At 35.8% G+C, this 17,578-nt stretch overlaps 1 protein-coding gene across 2 annotated transcripts in view; it reads right to left on the bottom strand.

Annotated features, from left to right (window-relative positions):
* GOSR1 (golgi SNAP receptor complex member 1) overlaps positions 1-17,333 on the bottom strand; it is a 47,744-nt gene extending 30,411 nt beyond the window's left edge. The window contains exons 1-6 of one of the 2 annotated variants that reach the window (XM_061174793.1): positions 17,248-17,333; positions 14,792-14,906; positions 9,011-9,098; positions 8,537-8,644; positions 4,755-4,846; positions 1,375-1,449 (exon numbers count right to left, since the gene is read on the bottom strand). In XM_061174793.1, the coding sequence (XP_061030776.1) occupies positions 1,375-1,449; positions 4,755-4,846; positions 8,537-8,644; positions 9,011-9,098; positions 14,792-14,906; positions 17,248-17,278 (509 nt within the window). In that variant the 5' untranslated portion in view covers positions 17,279-17,333. Of the gene's footprint in view, positions 1-1,374; positions 1,450-4,754; positions 4,847-8,536; positions 8,645-9,010; positions 9,099-14,785; positions 14,907-17,247 lie in introns of both variants that reach the window. The other variant, XM_061174792.1, reaches the window with a different exon arrangement.
* Between the last annotated feature and the right edge of the window lie 245 nt (positions 17,334-17,578).

A 17,578-nucleotide genomic window follows, 5' to 3' on the forward strand; every position in this document is an offset into this window, starting at 1 on the left:
TATTAAACTCCTGAAGGGTTTTCTCTGAATTACTAAAATGAATGCAAAACTAAAATTTTTCATATAAAATTTATAATAAACAATGTGTTCTGAAATAATGAAATAAAGAATATCAATTTATATAATAACTCTGGTATGCTCTTTTCAGCATCAAATCATCCTTAAAGTAATTAAACTACTGCAATTCTGTTTAACTTCTTTTGGGGTTGATAAATATAAAAATGTTAATGCAAGCTAATATTTATTTTTATGCTACTTGAGTATCTTATTCCTTAAATTACTCTGTACCCCAAGAATATATTAATATAGTTTTGGATATAACGCAAAATTCTTCTTATGGTGGTCTCTATCAAATACAAAAAGAACTACCAAAGCTATAAATAACTATAAACTAAACATACTCTAGGAAAGGCTGCCCCCTTGTGCCAATCAATAATATTTAACATATTAAGAAATAACAACTTTCTGACACTAAAAGCACTCAGACTTCTACTAAAAAGGTCTTGATCTTTCCATGTTCTGATTTCAACAGCTCATATTTAAAGTGGTAATCTTTAAAGAAAAACAAATTGAACAGTACTTTAAGCTCATATGGACATGACTAATTTATGACATTCAGCAGCAAATATCAACATAATTCATACCATTTAACTATCATGGATATTAGCTGCTCAAGTGCTTAGAGGCTGAGCTCAGAGAGAGAAGTAATTTTCTGATCCTTAAGTTCTATAACAAAATACAAAGAAAATAATTAAAGAAACCAGTGTATTTCAGAAGAAAAATAGATAAAGCAGGGATAGAGTATGGTGGCTTGTTTTTATATATATATGTGTATATATATATGTGTGTGTGTGTGTGTGTGTATATATATATATATATATATATATATATATCTCGTTCATCCAAGATTTTAGGTATTTTCTTCTGAGTTCTTGGAAGATAAGATATTTTCTTCGAATTTGATGTATGGCCAATTACCCTTTGTAAAGCTTCTTGACATACATAAGTGGTATCAGGCCATTCAAACATAAGTCAGTATCAATATTATTACTATTATTATTACTAGTAATCTATAGTAGTGGACAAAAGTATTAGAGCAATAGACTTGCTAAAGAAAACAAACATTAAGGCAATAAAAGACATATTACAGGTAACAAATAAGTAATGAATGCATATTTTGTATATCTGATAGCATCACATCGTTCCTAATTATGGTCAGAACAGGTGCAATTCTATTTCTACCCAATAGGATCATTAGAAGAATTAAATGAATTAGCATTGATAAAGCACTTACTAAACACCATAAAATGTTTGCTATATACGTAAACAAATAAGTAGGTACTATATAGTATGCATTTTTTCAATAATACCTACTTTCGAAGGTGGTCATGTTCTTTCAAAAATAGTTCAGTTCTTCTGTTGTTTACTCCAGACCCACTTTTATATGACCTAGAACAAAAATAAAGAAAGCTTAAGAACATTTTTGGTACATGTTATAAAAAAGGATTAAATGATTGACTCAAGTAATATCCAAAGTGGACAAATTGAGCCTCTCCATAGTTTTGAATAAACAATTAAAATGTATAATCCTTTTCCTTTCCTTCTAAAAATAGCATCTATCATAAATAGATAAATATGAATGGCTCTCTAACTTAGGCCTAAGAGTTTATTATTTTTCACCAAAATAATCCAACATTCTTAAACAAAAATCTTACTTTTTCCTTTTTTTGATTTTATATACATTTATTAATAACTCTTCTAAAAGTGTTTATTTTGTATCAGTTGCCAAAAATTCCAACTCACTAAAGTACATGAAAAGAGAATATACATTCATTCGTTTATTCATTAACTCAGCAAATATTTATTCAACATTTGTGAGGTATCAGACATTATAATAGTAAAACATGCTACCTAGCCACAAGTTGGTCATAGACAGTTTAGAGAGGTACATAAATTATATAATTGTAATTCAGTGTAATAGGAACTATTATTATAATAGTTACATACAAAAGAAGAGAGTAGTCATTTCTATAGGGCAGGAGGTAGATTAGAGAGACTGTGAGAAATACAGAAACATTCTTAAAGAGAGAAAATCCTTCAAGGGTACCCTGTAGAACGAGTGATAATTTAGTTATAAAAAGTGGAAGATTATTCCAGGAAGGAAGCAGAGCGTGTGCAGCATCATGAGGTGTGGAAGAACAGAGTGTCTTCAGAAAACTTTGCATTGTCCATCTTGAAGAGTAAGGTTTGGGAGGATACTGTAAAAGATGAGGAAAGCAGAGGCCTTCAAAGCCATTACTTTTCCTTTCTTTGTCTATTATCTCCTATATCTTTATTTTCCCCAAGTGGGAATAATACTTTGTTGGGGTTTTTTTTGTTTTTTTGTTTTTTTTGATTTTTGGCCGCATTGGGTCTTCATTGCTGCGCACGGGCTTTCTCTAACTGCAGTGAGCGGGGGCTACTCTTTGTTGCGGTGCTCGGGCTCTAGGTGCACAGGCTTCAGTAGTTGTGGCACGCAGGCTCAGTAGTTGTGGCTCTCGGGCTTGGTTGCTCCGCTGCATGTGGGATCTTCCCGGACCAGGGCTCGAACCCGTGTCCCCTGAATCGGCAGGCAGATTCTTAACCACTGCGCCACCAGGTAAGTCCGGGAATAATACTTTGGATTGATTACTACACAGCACATGGGGTGGGGAAGGTATTGAAATGGAATGTTTCCCTTCACAACGATACACGCAGTCCATCAACTGAAGCCTAAGGAACACAAAAAGGAAGCTAAAGATCTGCCAGTTGTGGCATACTTAAGGATTTCTATCCTGGTCTTAAGTTCATTACAATTTACTAGAAAACGCTTTGTATCATTACTATCAACACTTACACGTTTCAGTTCTTTACTTACAAAGTATCAAGAACAAAATAAAAAATTTAAGTAACTGCACATACACTGCAGGAAGACAAAAGAGGGTCATGCTGCTAAAAGTGAACCACTGGCTGAGAGTAGGGCTGATGTGCAAAGTGCAGTGGGAAAGAAAACACCAGGAAAAGCAGCATGATATAACCAAGAACACACTGGACTTGAAAGACTGGTGACTAGCCAGTTAACCTTAGATAACTCTTAATACCTAGTTTTATAAAATGGGACTAATAATTTATATCTATACCAAAAGATTATATGAAGCCAAAAAAGAGAGAATATATGAAATAGCAGTGTGTAATTGTAGAAAAAATTCTTAAATGTCAGTTATTACTACTATATCTCATTTCACTAATCATGTTCTGCCATGTATTATATTAATTTGAGTATGTGCCTTACTCCCCTCTAGCATCTAGAGGGCCATGTTGACCTTTTCATTTCTGCCTTCTACTGTGACTGACATATTATCTTACTCATGGTTGGTAATCAGGAAATAGTTTAGTAAATGGATGCACATGTTTCTTTTATGATCATCTTTCAGAAAACAAGTTATTACATTGGAACGTAGTCTAGCAATTCCCACAAATTGCGTGGTAGTTAAAAGCCTACACATTAAAGGCTGTCCGCTACACTGATTCTCAACGCATTCTTTAAAATACCTATGTAAATAGACTATACAGAAATTAGACACAAGACTTAGATGTGCCAGAGAACTAAAAATATTCCAAAATTCCTAATATGGCAAAAATGTTTCATTTTTTTCACTCCTATATGTTGTACAAAGTACATATGACTAAACATAAGAAACATAGATAAAACAGAGACAAACAATAAAAATTAATTTTCCAAGATAATTTCTGGAGGTAGAAACACAACTGGGGACTGGATAATCCTGGTTTAGAGTTTTGGACAAAAATTTTGCATGGGATGAATACTAAATGATCTCTCCTGCAAAACTGTCTTACTTTTACAACAAAATAAAGGAACTCTAAGAAAATGTTTACCAGAGTACACATGATATATATCAGTTCATGATATGGTAGTACATATCATAGTTCATGAAACATAAGTATCATACTTATGAAACCTAAGTACCATAAGCTTATCACAAGTGAGACAATGATAGGCATCAACAGATGGTCCAAAAGTGGAAAGTCTGCAGCTTTAATTAGATGCCCAATGGATTTAACCCTGTCAGTCATGTACAGCCGCGAAAAACATGTTGAAAATGTGTATAAAATGCTAGAATATATTATTAAAGGTGAGGTAAAGGAATGGAAGAAAAGAATACATTTTTAAAATTATGGGTTAAGAGCAGCATAAAAATGTTGGGAGTCTTTAAATAATTTGACTAAAGTTATGAGTCTGTATAAAATCTGGAAAAAACAGATTTCAGATTCCAGGGAAGTAAAGGCTACTTTGATAGCTACCTAAGTATTGATATGTAATTGTTGGGGCAAGGGAGAGGGTAGGGGGATAGACGGTAATCAGGAAGGGAAACACGGACAGCTTCAGTTATTGGTAACGTTATAATGCTTAAGGTGGGTGGTAGGAGATCAGAGAAAAACTCACGAAGACATCATCTAAACTGGACTTTGAATTAAGACAGGAAAGTCAAGGTTGGCAGGAGCCAGTGATAAAACTAGGGGAAACCAGAGATAAGACCAGCAAAGTAGATTAGGACTATACTGGAGCAGCAATGTTTAAAGAACAGTGAAATGGGAATCAGAAACCTTGAAATCTAAACCATGGTTTCTGCTACTCAATTTGCTGTTAATCATGGATATACTCTAAATCTGATTCTGAATAAACATCCTACAAAAAAATATAAAAGGTAACTTACTCAATATCCTTTCGTACTGATCCCATGAGATTCTCCCTTTCCCGTATTGCCACAAAGTTTGCTTTGGTTTTATGGAATTCATGTGTATAATCCTGCAATCAATCAACATCTAGAATCAACACTAGCTAATTATAAATTTTCATCTTATTGAGCCAGTTATGTATTGTTATATTACAAATTTCTGCCCAGAAAACTGCTATTTAAGAAATCAAATTGCCAAGAGGTAAAAATAACATTATAATCACTTTCCTGAAGAGTGACCAACTTCTTTCAAATGAAAACAATTTGGAGCTAGGGTAATAGTGCCACTAAATCACTATCCTTTGTATCCCCTAGTACCTTGTCTTATGGGGCACAATTGCAAAGAAAAAATAATTCTCAGATAACATGACTTCAAATAGCCTAGGATAAAACTTAAGAGGCTCCTTCTACCATCAGTGCACCCAATGGGGCTTATTTTCAAATTTCACCTTTCTGGAACTCCTGCAGAAATTTAATTCCTAAACTAATCAAAGGAAGAACAGAAGTAAGAGAGTTGTAAAGAATAAAATAATTTAAAAATATTTTCCTTTCTTTTTCTACCATATTTTTAAGTTCTTAAGGAGTATTCATTACTTTTAAAAATTCAGATCAGTATATAAAAAAGATAAAAAACATAATGCCGCCTCCCAGAGACCCCTTTAAAAACAAAAATAATACATGAACATGGGGTACCATGAACTAAAAGAGCACCAAAAAGAACAGAAGTAAAAACCATCTTGCTCCACAGTTCTTAATATTATGATCACTTTCTTTCAGTTTCTTTCAGGAAATATGTTTTTGTATATACAAGTTTATTACTTCTTTCATTTATGCTAAAGAAATCATACTATATTCTGCTGCAACCTTGTTTTTTGTAGTTCATAAAGTATCAAGTAATCCTTCCATATCAGCAAACTAAAATCTACATTCTTTTTAATATTTAATATTTAATTTTTAAATTGACTATAGTAATTTAATAAATTCTCTACTGATAAACATTTTAGTTGCCTTTTTTTTTTGCTGTTAAAAAAATGCTTCAATAAACATTCTTGTGTATATATTTTATTGAACTAAATGTATTTAAAGGGTAAATGCCTAGCAGAATAACTGGGTCAAAGAATCTTACATGAAAATTTTGATAGTGTTAAAATGCCTTCTAGAAAGACTACACCAACTTACATGCCCAGCAAATGGATGAGTGCCCATTTTTCTACACTCTTGCCAACAATGGGTTACAATGCTTCAATATTTGCTAACCTGACAGGTGAAAAATCATATCTCATTTTTTTTTCCCCATATCTCATTTTGATTTGTATATTTTCATTTGGGAATGTGGCTGACCATCTTTTTATGATTTTGGCCACTCATTTTCTGTAAACGAGTTCATATCCTTTGCCCATTTTTCTACTGGGTTGCTTTTTTCTCATTTCTATTATCTCTGTATATTAAGCAAATTAGTCATTTATTATAGTTTCTGGTATCAGGTCTTGCTTGGGAAAGTCCTTTACTACCCCAAAATGTACAATTTCACCCACGCTTTATTCTGATATTTTATTGTTTCTTTTTCTACATATAAATCTTTGATCCATTTGGAATTTACTCTGGATAGGAGGAATGAGATAGAAATTGAGGGGTTTTTCCCCTCAAATAATTAGCGAATTGTTACAGCTCTATTTATTTTATAATCCCTCTTTTCTCCATTGATTCAAAATAGCACCTTTATCAGAAAGTAAATTTTCATGCATATTTGAGTCTATATATGAACTCTACTCTATTGGTCTACTTTTTATCCAGAATCAAACTGTTTTAATTATTCTAGCTTCTTAACAGGTTTTAACAGGTGGCAGAATTAGGCATCCTTTACTACTTATCTTCATTTTCACATGGGTTTTTTTCTTGGTTATTCTTATATGACTATAATTCCAAATAAACTTTGGTGTCATTTTGCTGTTTTTAAAAAAATGAAACAAACAAAAACCCCTGTTATTTCCACTGGGATAACATTCAATATATAGGCTGATTTAGAGAGAAATCTTCCCATCCAAAAGCAGAGTAAATCTTCTTTTATGTTCCTCAGTGGAGTTTTATACATATAAATCCTATACATTCTTATTAAATTATACATAAAATTTTTTATAGTTTCTTCCATTGTACTTTCTAACAGATTATTGTTTGTGTGTAGGAAAACTACTTGCTTTTATATATTAATTTTATAAGTCATCAACTTACTGAATGTTTCCAATTTTTTTTTTAGTTTTCTTGGTTTGTATTAGCTATATAATCTTATTACCACAGAATACAGATTTTATCTCCCTTTTCAGTATTTATATCTTGTTCTTTTTACTGTGTAATTGAACAACCAAGAACTCCTAAACAATGTTAAACATCTGTGGGGATTGTGAGTATCCTTGTCTTGCTTTTTTTTTAAAAATAAATTTATTTATTTACTTTTGGTTGTGTTGGGTCTTCGTTGCTGCGCATGGGCTTTCTCCAGTTGCCGCGAGCGGGGGCTACTCTTTGTTGCAGTGTGCAGGCTTCTCATTGTGGTGGCTTCTCTTGTTGCAGAGCACGGGCTCTAGGTGCACGGGCTTCAGTAGTTGTGGCATGCAGGCTCAGTAGTTGTGGCACATGGGCTTAGTTGCTCCACAGCATGCAGGATCTTCCTGGACCAGGGATTGAACCCATGTCCCCTGCATTGGCACACGGATCCTTAACCACTGAGCCACCAGGGAAGTCCCTCCTTGTCTTTTTTTTTTTTTTCAGTGGGAAAGCTTTAGTGCTTTATTATTAAGCATTATGACAGATTTTAACCTGATGTACACATTTTTGCATTAGGTAAATAAAGTATCCTTCTAGTCCTATTTTTAACAAGTTTTAAAAATTAGAAATGGTTGAATTTTTTCAATATTAAAAAATTTGGGGACTTCCCTGGTGGCGCAGTGGTTAAGAATCCACCTGCCAATGCAGGGGACACAGGTTCGAGCCCTGGTCCAAGAAAATCCCACATGCCGCGGAGCAACTAAGCCCATGTGCCACAGCTACTGAGGCTGCACTCTACAGCCCGTGAGCCACAACTACTGAGCCTACATGCCACAACTACTGAAGCCCGTGTGCCTAGAGCCCATGCTCTGCAACAAGAGAAGCCACTGCAATGAGAAGCCTGTGCACTGCAACGAAGAGTAGCCCCTGTTCGCCGCAACTAGAGAAAGCCCACGCGCAGCAATGAAGACCCAACGCAGCCAAAAAAAAAAAAAAAAAAATTTGCCTTCCTATTTGTACCACTATATTTTTAATACCTCCCATGTAAATCTTTAAAAGTTTTTTCATTTTATTGGTATACTTTTAATATTTTTCTCAAACAATACACTAAATATAGCAAATTACTTCTCTTCCATGTTATCTTCAAAGCCTGATGAAACTATACTCTAAACCACCATATGACTGCTTATGCATGACCACTGGCTATTTCACTGTTTCAGCTAGCTAGCAAGATCTCCCACAGTAGAAGTATACTTACCTACTGATGAATATTATTCAATTTTACCAGGCAAAAGCAAGAGCTGCTAACCATTTTCAGAATTTTATGATATCAAGGAAAAAAAAAAGTAAAACAGGACAAACTTCTATAGCATGGCATTTATCCTCTTCGAAGATGTTTCCCTTTGTTCCCCTACATACACGGGAACACATTCCATTCATAGAGTAAAAAAACCCCTAAAACTTCCTGTAATAACATAAAAATCTCAAGCCCAATGTACTACCTGCAATATGTCTCTATGTCGCTGCAATGTATGCATCAATGCCGCATTCAAGGACGGGACACCGGCACTGTTGGTATATTCTGCCATTTTATCATTTACTCCCGTAAGCTAAAACAGAAAAAAAAAAAGAAAGAAAGAAAAAGAAAACCAATAAAAATATTTTAGAAAGCACTGTAAAGAGATAAAAGTAAATTATATGCCTATATTCCTTTCTGGCTAACAGCAAAAAACAAAAACAAAAACAAGAAGACAGCAGGCAAGGATTCAGTACTTCCCCAAAATAATCCATAAAGGCTAAAATAACATCCATAGGACCTGGGAATGGCTCTCATCAAAATTCAAGTGGCCTGGGGAGGAACACATCTTGAATGAAAGGGTGATTTCAATAAATATGTCTGCATTAATATAATCTAGTACCATATCTAACAGGTACACAGTTATTAGCAAAACAGCCATTTAACAGAAGGTACTTACCCTTGCCAAAAGCTGTTCAATCTCAATCGCCATAGTTTCAAACATTCTGTCTTGGCTTGATCCATTTAAAAGGGGTGTTGTGTCAGAGCTAAAGAGAAGTTCAAATAAAGAGTATCTATTACTTAAACCTAATCCTTTAAAATATACTTAAAATAATAAGGTAATTATTCTTAAAGAAGCCAAGTGGAACCCCTGAGACATTCTTTTTGTTTCATAAGAAGTTATAATTTTTATAGAAGTTTTTCTATAAAGATCACACATCCTAAATATTAAATTCAGTATAAAATATAATTGAATGTAAGACTGTCCCAAGCTTTAATACATCCAATCTTAATAATGCAAAGAAATTCTAAATTCTTGTTTACTGTTTCCCAAATGAAAGTAACTTAAGCTATGGCAGTGTCCAATTAAATGCTGAATCTAAAGGAACAAATTATGTGAAGTAAAACTGCAGACCTATGTAGTACAGCATCTAAGAGGAGCCATAAAATGTATTGCAGATTATGTTAGCTCTGTGAGGAATAACCTTTAAAATTTTTACCTCAATTATGGTTCCTGAGACCTTAATTTAAGTTCTCTCTTCCTTCTATGACTCTTTCCAAGAAGAAATAAAATTGAGATTTAAACAATCCACAGATTGGATAAATAGTTATTAAATAATCAGGAACTGGCTTTAAGTCTAATACAGATAGCCACGTCCAGCAGGGAAGTTTTAATACCAATCCTTTACATTTCCACTTATATTACGTAATTGTTTCTGTTTTGCTTTGCAAAAATGTATTTAACTGTCTTCTGAAATCTGAATAGTCAATCCTAACTTTTTACAAGTGAAACTATGTTTGACAAATTCAAATTCTAAAACCACATGTCTTCAAAGTTTCATTTGTCTCTTCTGAAAAACCATGAACCTTCATTAGGTCCCAAGTGGTATATACTATCATATGAGCAGCTGCAGCTCAATACTGATCTTAGTTATACTGAACACAGATAAATACCAGGAAACGACTATGCTCTCCAACCTTACTGAAGACTTTTTCTTGCCCTGTGAGAGTTGCTTGGGTGCAGTAAATGAAAAGATTAAATAACCAGTTTAATGGTAAATTTACCTTGGCTCTTTCCCTTTTCCACATACACATCTACAGCAATAGTAACAAGCAGTGAAATAGCCAATAAGGAGGATTTTTATTTTAGGATGTTTAACTAGGTCCAAATTTTTATTTCTTTAAAAATTTTAATTTATTTGCCTTAAAATAACTCATTCTTGATCATGTGTCAGAGCCAACCCAAGGTTCTGTGCTTATCTCTTAGAGCATGCCCACGTGAAATGCTCTATATACTACTAATACAGATCCTCCCCTATGAGAAATACGAAAAAGAACAATGGGCCAATAACATAAGCTCCATCAGGAGTAAAACTGCCTATGTCTTGCTCACAGATATATGCCTATCACTGAGAATAGTGCTTGGCACACGGTAGATGCTCTTTAGATACTTGTTGAATGAACGAGGAGGCAATCTCTACATTCACCATTCTCAGGGAGGTATGAGTCCAGGGAAAAGGTCAAAAACATACTCTCCACAATACTAAGATTCAGTTAAATTTAATTCATTTTATAAGTACATGGTGATTCATAGACCATAAAGTTCTCAAAATACAAAAAGTAAAAAAATTACTCCTGAAAGAAACTTCTGGTCATCACTGAGTTTATTCATTATGATGTGCTTTCAACCTGGGCAACAAACAAAACACTTTAGAATGCACATTGGATCTTGGTCCTCATGGCTCTAGGTTTCTCATTAAAAGGGACAGTGAGGCTGAAGTAATTCCACAAACTCATTTCCAATTTGTTGTAGAATTTCTGAGGGAATGCTTTTGAATAGTTTCCCCTTTAAAGGAGTCATAAAAGTACAGGCATACCTTAGAGATATTGTGGGTTTAGTTCCAGACCACCACAATAAAGCAAGTATCTCGATAAAGTGAGTCACACTAATTTTTTGGTTTCCCAGTGCATATAAAAGTTATGTTTACAATTTACGGTAATCTATTAAGTCTGCAATAGTATTATTCTAAAAAACCAATGTACATATCTTAATTTAAAAATACTTTATAGCTAAAAAATGCTAACCATCATCTGAGCCTTCAGTGAGTAATCTTTTTGCTGGTGGAGGGTCCTGCCCTGATGTTGATGGCTGCTGACTGATCAGGGTCCTAAAGGCTGGGGCAGCTGGGGCAATTTTAAAAAACAAGACAACACTGAAGTTGCTGAATTGATGGACTCTTCCTTTCGTGAACGATTTCTCTGCGGCCGGCAATGCTGTTTGATAGCATTTTACCCACAGTAGAACTTCTTTCAAAATTGGAGTCAATCCTCTCAAACCCTGCTGCTGCTTTATCAACTAAGTTAATGTAATATTCTAAATCCTTTGTTGTCATTTCAACAATCTTCATAGCATCTTCACCGGAAGTAGATTCCATCTCAAGAAACCATTCACCTTTAAGAAATTTATATATCTACAGGAAACAACTCCTCATCTGTGCAAGTTTTATCATGAGACTGCAGCAATTCAGTCACATCTTCAGGCTTCACTTCTAATTCTAGTTCTCTTGCTATTTCCACCACATTTGTAGTTATTTCCTCCACTTAAGTCTTGAACCTCTCAAAGTCACCCATGAGGTTTGGAATCAACTTCTTCCAAATTCCTGTTAATGTTGTTATTTTGACCTCGTCCCATGAATCATGAATGTTCTTAATGGCATCTAGAATGGTGAATCCTTTCCAGAAGGTTTTCAACTGACTTTGCCCAGATCCATCAGAAGAATCACTATCTACGGAAGCCATAGAAATGTATTTCTTAAATAATAAGACTTGAAAGTTGAAATTACTCCTTGATCCATGGGCTACAGAATGGACAATGTGTTAGCAGGCATGAAAATAACATTAATCTCATTGTACATCTCCATCAGAGCTCTTGGGTGCACTGTCAATGTGCAGTCATACTTTGAAAGGAATCTTTTTTCCTGAGAGTAGGTCTCATCAATGGGCTGAAAATATTCAGTAAACCATGTTGTAAACAGATGTGCTGACATCCAGGCTTTGTTTTTCCATTTATAGAGCACAGGCAGAGTAGATTTAGCATAATTCTTAAGGGCCCTAGGATTTTTGGAATGGTAAATGAGCACTGGCTTCAACTTAAAGTCACCAGCTGCATTAGCCCCTAACAAGAGAGTCAGCCTGTCCTTTGAAGCTTTGAGGTATCAACTTCTAATTATGAAAGTCCTACATGGCATCTTCTTCCAATAGAAGGCTGTTCTGTCTACACTGAAAATGTGCTATTTGGTGTAGTCACCTTCATTAATTACCTTAGCTGGACCTCCTGGATTACTTGCTACAGCTTCTATATCAGCACTTGCTGCTTCACCTTGCTCTTTTATGTTATGGAGGTGGCTTCCTTCCGTGAATCTCTTGGATCAACCTCAACTAGGTTCAAACTTTTCTTCTGCACCTTCCTCACCTCTCTGAGCCTTCACAGAATTGAAGAGTTAGGGCCTTGCTCTGGATTAGGCCCTGGCTTAAGGGAATGTTGTGGCTGGTTTGACCTTTTATTCAGACCACTCAAACTTTCTCCATATCAGCAATAAGGCTTTTCACTCTCTCATCATTCGTGTGTTCACTGGAGTAGCACTTTTTAATTTCTTTCAAGAACTTTTCCTTTGCATTCAGAACTCGATTGTTTAGCACAACAGGCCTAGCTTTCAACTTATCTCGACTTTCAATATGCCTTTCTTACCAAGCTTAATCATTTCCAGCTTTTGATTTAAAGTGAGAGACGTGCAACTCTTCCTTTCACTTGAACACTTAGAGGTCACTGTAGTTATTAATTGGTCTAATTTCAATATTGTTGTGTCTCAGGGAATAGGGAGGCCTGAGGAGAGGGAAAGAGGTGGGGGAAGGACCTGTCCACGGAGGAATCAGAACACACACATTTATCAATTAACTTTGCCATCTTATATGGGTGTAGTTTGTGGTGCCCCAAAACAATTACAAAGTAACATCAAAGATCACTGGTCACAGAGTACCATAAGAAATATATCCTAATAATGAAAAAGTCTGAAATGTTGCGAGAATTACCAAATGTGACACAGATACACGAAGTGAGCAAATGCTGTTGGAAAGATGGCACCAACAGACTTCTAAACACAGGGCTGAAACCTTCAATTTGTAAAAAAAAATGCAGTATCTGTGAAGCACACAGAGCAAAGTGCAATAAAACAAGGTATGTCTGAATTAAGATCATGATACACAGAGAACACAGGAAAAGCATCATGTAATCGTATCTCTTAACAGTTTGGAGTTATAAAATTGTATACTCACTGGCATAGTCAAATGGCAGACTTAAATTCAGGAAAAATGTTTTCTAGTGGTAAAATAAGTTTACTCATAGAAAAGAACATTCCTCATTCTCTTTACCTGCTAAATAAAGGCAAGCCGAAAGCAATGCATTGCAATCAAAGCTATGTGACATGCCAATAGCTTACTTTTAGCTCCTAAAGTCAATATGTTGGCCCTGCTATCTTTAATTCTTTAATCAAGTGACCTTGTAAAAAGAAGCAACACTGGCTATAGTACTGAAATAAGTCTTTTGTTGGAAGGTACATAGAAAGGTTTGGAGCATGGGCTCAGGATATAGAAAGATCTGGTTTCAAATCCAAGCTCAGTTTTTATTGTTTTTATTATTACTAGCTGAAAAAATATCCCACCCACCACCAATCCTCAAGAAGGTATGTATAATAAGTAAAAATGTTCCCAGCAGCCTTTATATAAAGCTCCTAAAAACAGTACCTGAGGCATGATGAACACTCGTGTGTTTAAAATTATTAAAATAAGCAAAAATTAGAAACAACATTCATCTACAGAATAAACTGATACAAGCATACAATGTAATACTATATGCAGCAAATGAATATACTAGAGTTAAATGTATCCATAGCTTAATCTCAAAAATAATGTTACACAAAAAAGCAAGTTGCAAAATAACTATTATGAATTGTTCAGGAACACAAATATATATGTAGTAAAAATATATGGAGATTACCCGGAGGGAGAAAATGGGATGCCATCAGGGGCTTCAACTGAATTGGTAATGAATATTTCTTGAAGTGGGAGATAGGCACATGGGGATCCATTATATTATTCTTTATATCTTCCTAAGTGTCTTAAATATTTCCTAATATTTTTTGAAACAAAGTGGATGGCCTAAAGTGAGTTTCAAAGATAAGAATACATATAAATATGTTCAAAATAGTAGTATACCAGTTTCTCAAAAAAGAACCAAAATTTAAAAGAGCTTCGACCATTAACAGTGAGGATACACACTGCATTAGATTAACTCTAAAACACCAGAATAGCAGTAGGTATACTTTGCATTTGAGTAGTCTCTCAGATCCATTTAGCAATCAGAAAATATAAGAAATACAATGTGGGCAAAGCAACATTTCCTTATACCGGCTTATTTCTGATGCAAACTCACTCTTAAGCCTTAGCATTTTCCTCTTGATAACAACACAGTCCTTGCCTAAGGATCCCAAATAAATGTTCACCTCAAGAATTAAGAAGAATTTTTATAAATAACTAAAAAAAAAAGGCAAAAACAAAAAATAAAATACCAAAAATTCACCAACAGACCAAGTTACAGAGTTATATATTTTACTTTATTTTTTTAATGCTTTAAAAACATGATATAGTTTAAGGCGTAATAGAGAGAATCTGGTAGTACCTATACCTGTCGCGTCTTCCATCTCGGGCACTGCTGTGACTGTAACTTGTACATAGTTTACTGAAGGAAACTAGTTTCAGGTCCAGTTCATTTTCCAGCTGTCGAGCCTGTTTCCTGAGATCTTTAACAAAATTACAAAAGCAAATAATCAGACACAAAAAATCCATCAGTAGATATAAAAATCACAAAACTTTTCTGAAGAAAACAAACTATGAAAATGATCATATATCTAGAGTCTCCCTTAAAGAAAAGTATTAAAAGAAGCAAACCAAACACTTACCCAGGAAAGCAAATTGTCACTTATTTAAACTTCAGATGAGGCAAAAAGGGGAGAAACAGTGGGAAATGCAAATTTTCAGCTTTATCCCAAAGACAGCTAGACAACAAATGCTGTTCTAACATCCCTGAAATTATTTCTATAGCAATAATTAAAATTTTTAATTTTAATTCAGGGGAAAACAGAAGAGAATACAAATCACAAAGGAACTGAGTATGGTTTATGACAAGCATTATATAAATTTACCAGCTAGCTTTATAAGAAAGAAACCATCATTGTTTTTGACAAGGATTTTCCTATCTCTTTATGTTCCAAAGCTTTATTAAGCTTATGAAATTCTTAACAGTACAGTGAGTAAGTGCTTGAGTGTAAAGAAAAAAATCACTGACATAGATTTTAAAAACTGTCTTTCAATAAGCTTACTGAAAGATATTTGGAGAGGATGAGTTTGACAGTAAACGATGTGCTACCGACAAGGTCAAATATAAGTAAAACAGAAATAAGAGTGTAAGTTTTTAAAGAACAGAAGCAAACAAGCATGCAGAGAAATTGGTATAATGGTTTGGCATCTAAGGTGGTTGAGTGAGAGGAAACCCATATCTAGATGTGAATACTCTCATTCATGGTGAAGTAGAGGTCAAAATAAAAGGGCTGAAATACAGAAGGCATAGTATAAAGATCTCATCTTTCAGGAATAAGAATATGAAACATTATTTCAATATACTTATCAGCAACCAGAAGTAGGAAGCAGCATGCAGGTAATACAGGGGAGCACATTTTCCCAGAGACCAAATCTCAATTAGAATCTCAGCTCAGCATAAAGTTCTGAAGTTCTGAGAACTGGCTCTGATTTATTCACAATCTACTTAACCTATGAATCTCTGCTTTTCGTTTTTTAAACCCCTACCTTCAGGGTTTTCCTATGCATTACTAATCATGTGTTTAAGGCACCTGGCACAGAGTAGGCTGTCAATAATAAGCTGCTATAATTATTATAGCATGACGCTTCAAAAAAGTATAGCCTAATGACTAATGTTCAAGATACCAATAGCCACTTATACATAATTTTAAAATATTTTCTAGCTAGCACACACATTTCAAATAACCGTTTTAATACATGTTTTAAACTATAAGCATGCTTCTCTGTAATTAGTAATTGTCTTCTGTAGTAGAAAACATCAAGTAAAAGCATTTTGAAAGTATGACAAGCAAGTATGGATGACCTTAGAACTAAGTATTTTAGACCAAGTGGCTGATAGTGACAATACTGCTATTTGTGGTGGGTTCCAGAGGCTTCGGTGGGTAGCAAGAGGAAACAGGTTAAAAGGGAAAAGGGATTCGGAGAGTAGTTTCTATTTTGCAGTAAAGCAAAGAGACAACTGAAAGAAAAAGGTCAGCCTTCTCTGATCTCTGCTTATCATCATGGTCCAGGAATGAGTTTTACATGAGTCCATTTTATCAAACCATATTTTCAGGAATTAAATAAACTTGCTTGTCAAGTCACAACATGGTTTTTTGGTAGAAGAGGTAAAGCAAATGCAATAATTACAATTCACACTGGTTCTCTCAACTTTCTCTTTTTAACAAAACCGATTTCCAGAGCAGACGGTAAAGTTATTTCCTCTGCCTTCAAACGCGACTCCACACCCAATCCTCGAAGTCCCAGCCTGAAGGTGCCAAGGGGACCCAACAGGAGGGAGACATTCCGCTCACACAACTTCCCTCGATGGACCGGACTGACAAGTTTCTCCTTTCTCTTTTCCTACTCAATTGCCCAACAGTGACCTCAACTCTAAGGCGCTGACACCTCCAGTCTCCTGGACTCTGCATATTCTCGCTCAACACTCGTTTCCTCCCAGAGTTCACACCCAACCCCCTTCGTCCGAGTTCCGCTACCACCTCAACCCAGCTCTCCTCCGGCGACTCAAACCCTCTTCCTCTCGATCCCGGCTCAGCCCTCTCTGCCCAACCCCTGCCCCAGGTCCCGCTGCCGCTCAGGTCAGTCCCCTCCCCAGACCGCACGGTCTCTACAGCCCCCAGGCCCGGCGGCTCGCACTAGACCAGCCCTGCCCGTCAACTCGGCCGCTCCGGAAGCCAGGCTCTTCCCCCTGCTGCCTCCGCCAAGACCCGTCCTCGTTCAGCCCTTCTGCCCCTCGGCGAGACGCACACGGAAGTCTCCCCTCACCTTCCCAGTAATTGCTGGTTCCTGCCGCCATCTTTGTTGTCCAACGTCAGTCGGGATAGGAGAGTAGAGGCGATGCGAGCCAGAGAGTCATTTCCACGCCTTCTTCCGCTTGGCGCCAGGGCCGATGGGATACGTGAGCTTCCACAGACACCGCCACCTGGCGGTCAATTCATCATTTTACACCTTTTGAGCAGCGAGACTGACAACTTCAGGTTTAGCACCTGACACTCCCTGAACATCTGCCTTTCTGGTGTTGGTATCCGCTCTCCGCGCCCTAAACCTACATCATCGCCCTCAGCTGGGCTTATCCCCTCTCCAACAGGGACCTCCC

This window comes from Eubalaena glacialis, chromosome 19, assembly GCF_028564815.1.
Source record: "Eubalaena glacialis isolate mEubGla1 chromosome 19, mEubGla1.1.hap2.+ XY, whole genome shotgun sequence".
Classification (NCBI taxonomy): domain Eukaryota; kingdom Metazoa; phylum Chordata; class Mammalia; order Artiodactyla; family Balaenidae; genus Eubalaena; species Eubalaena glacialis.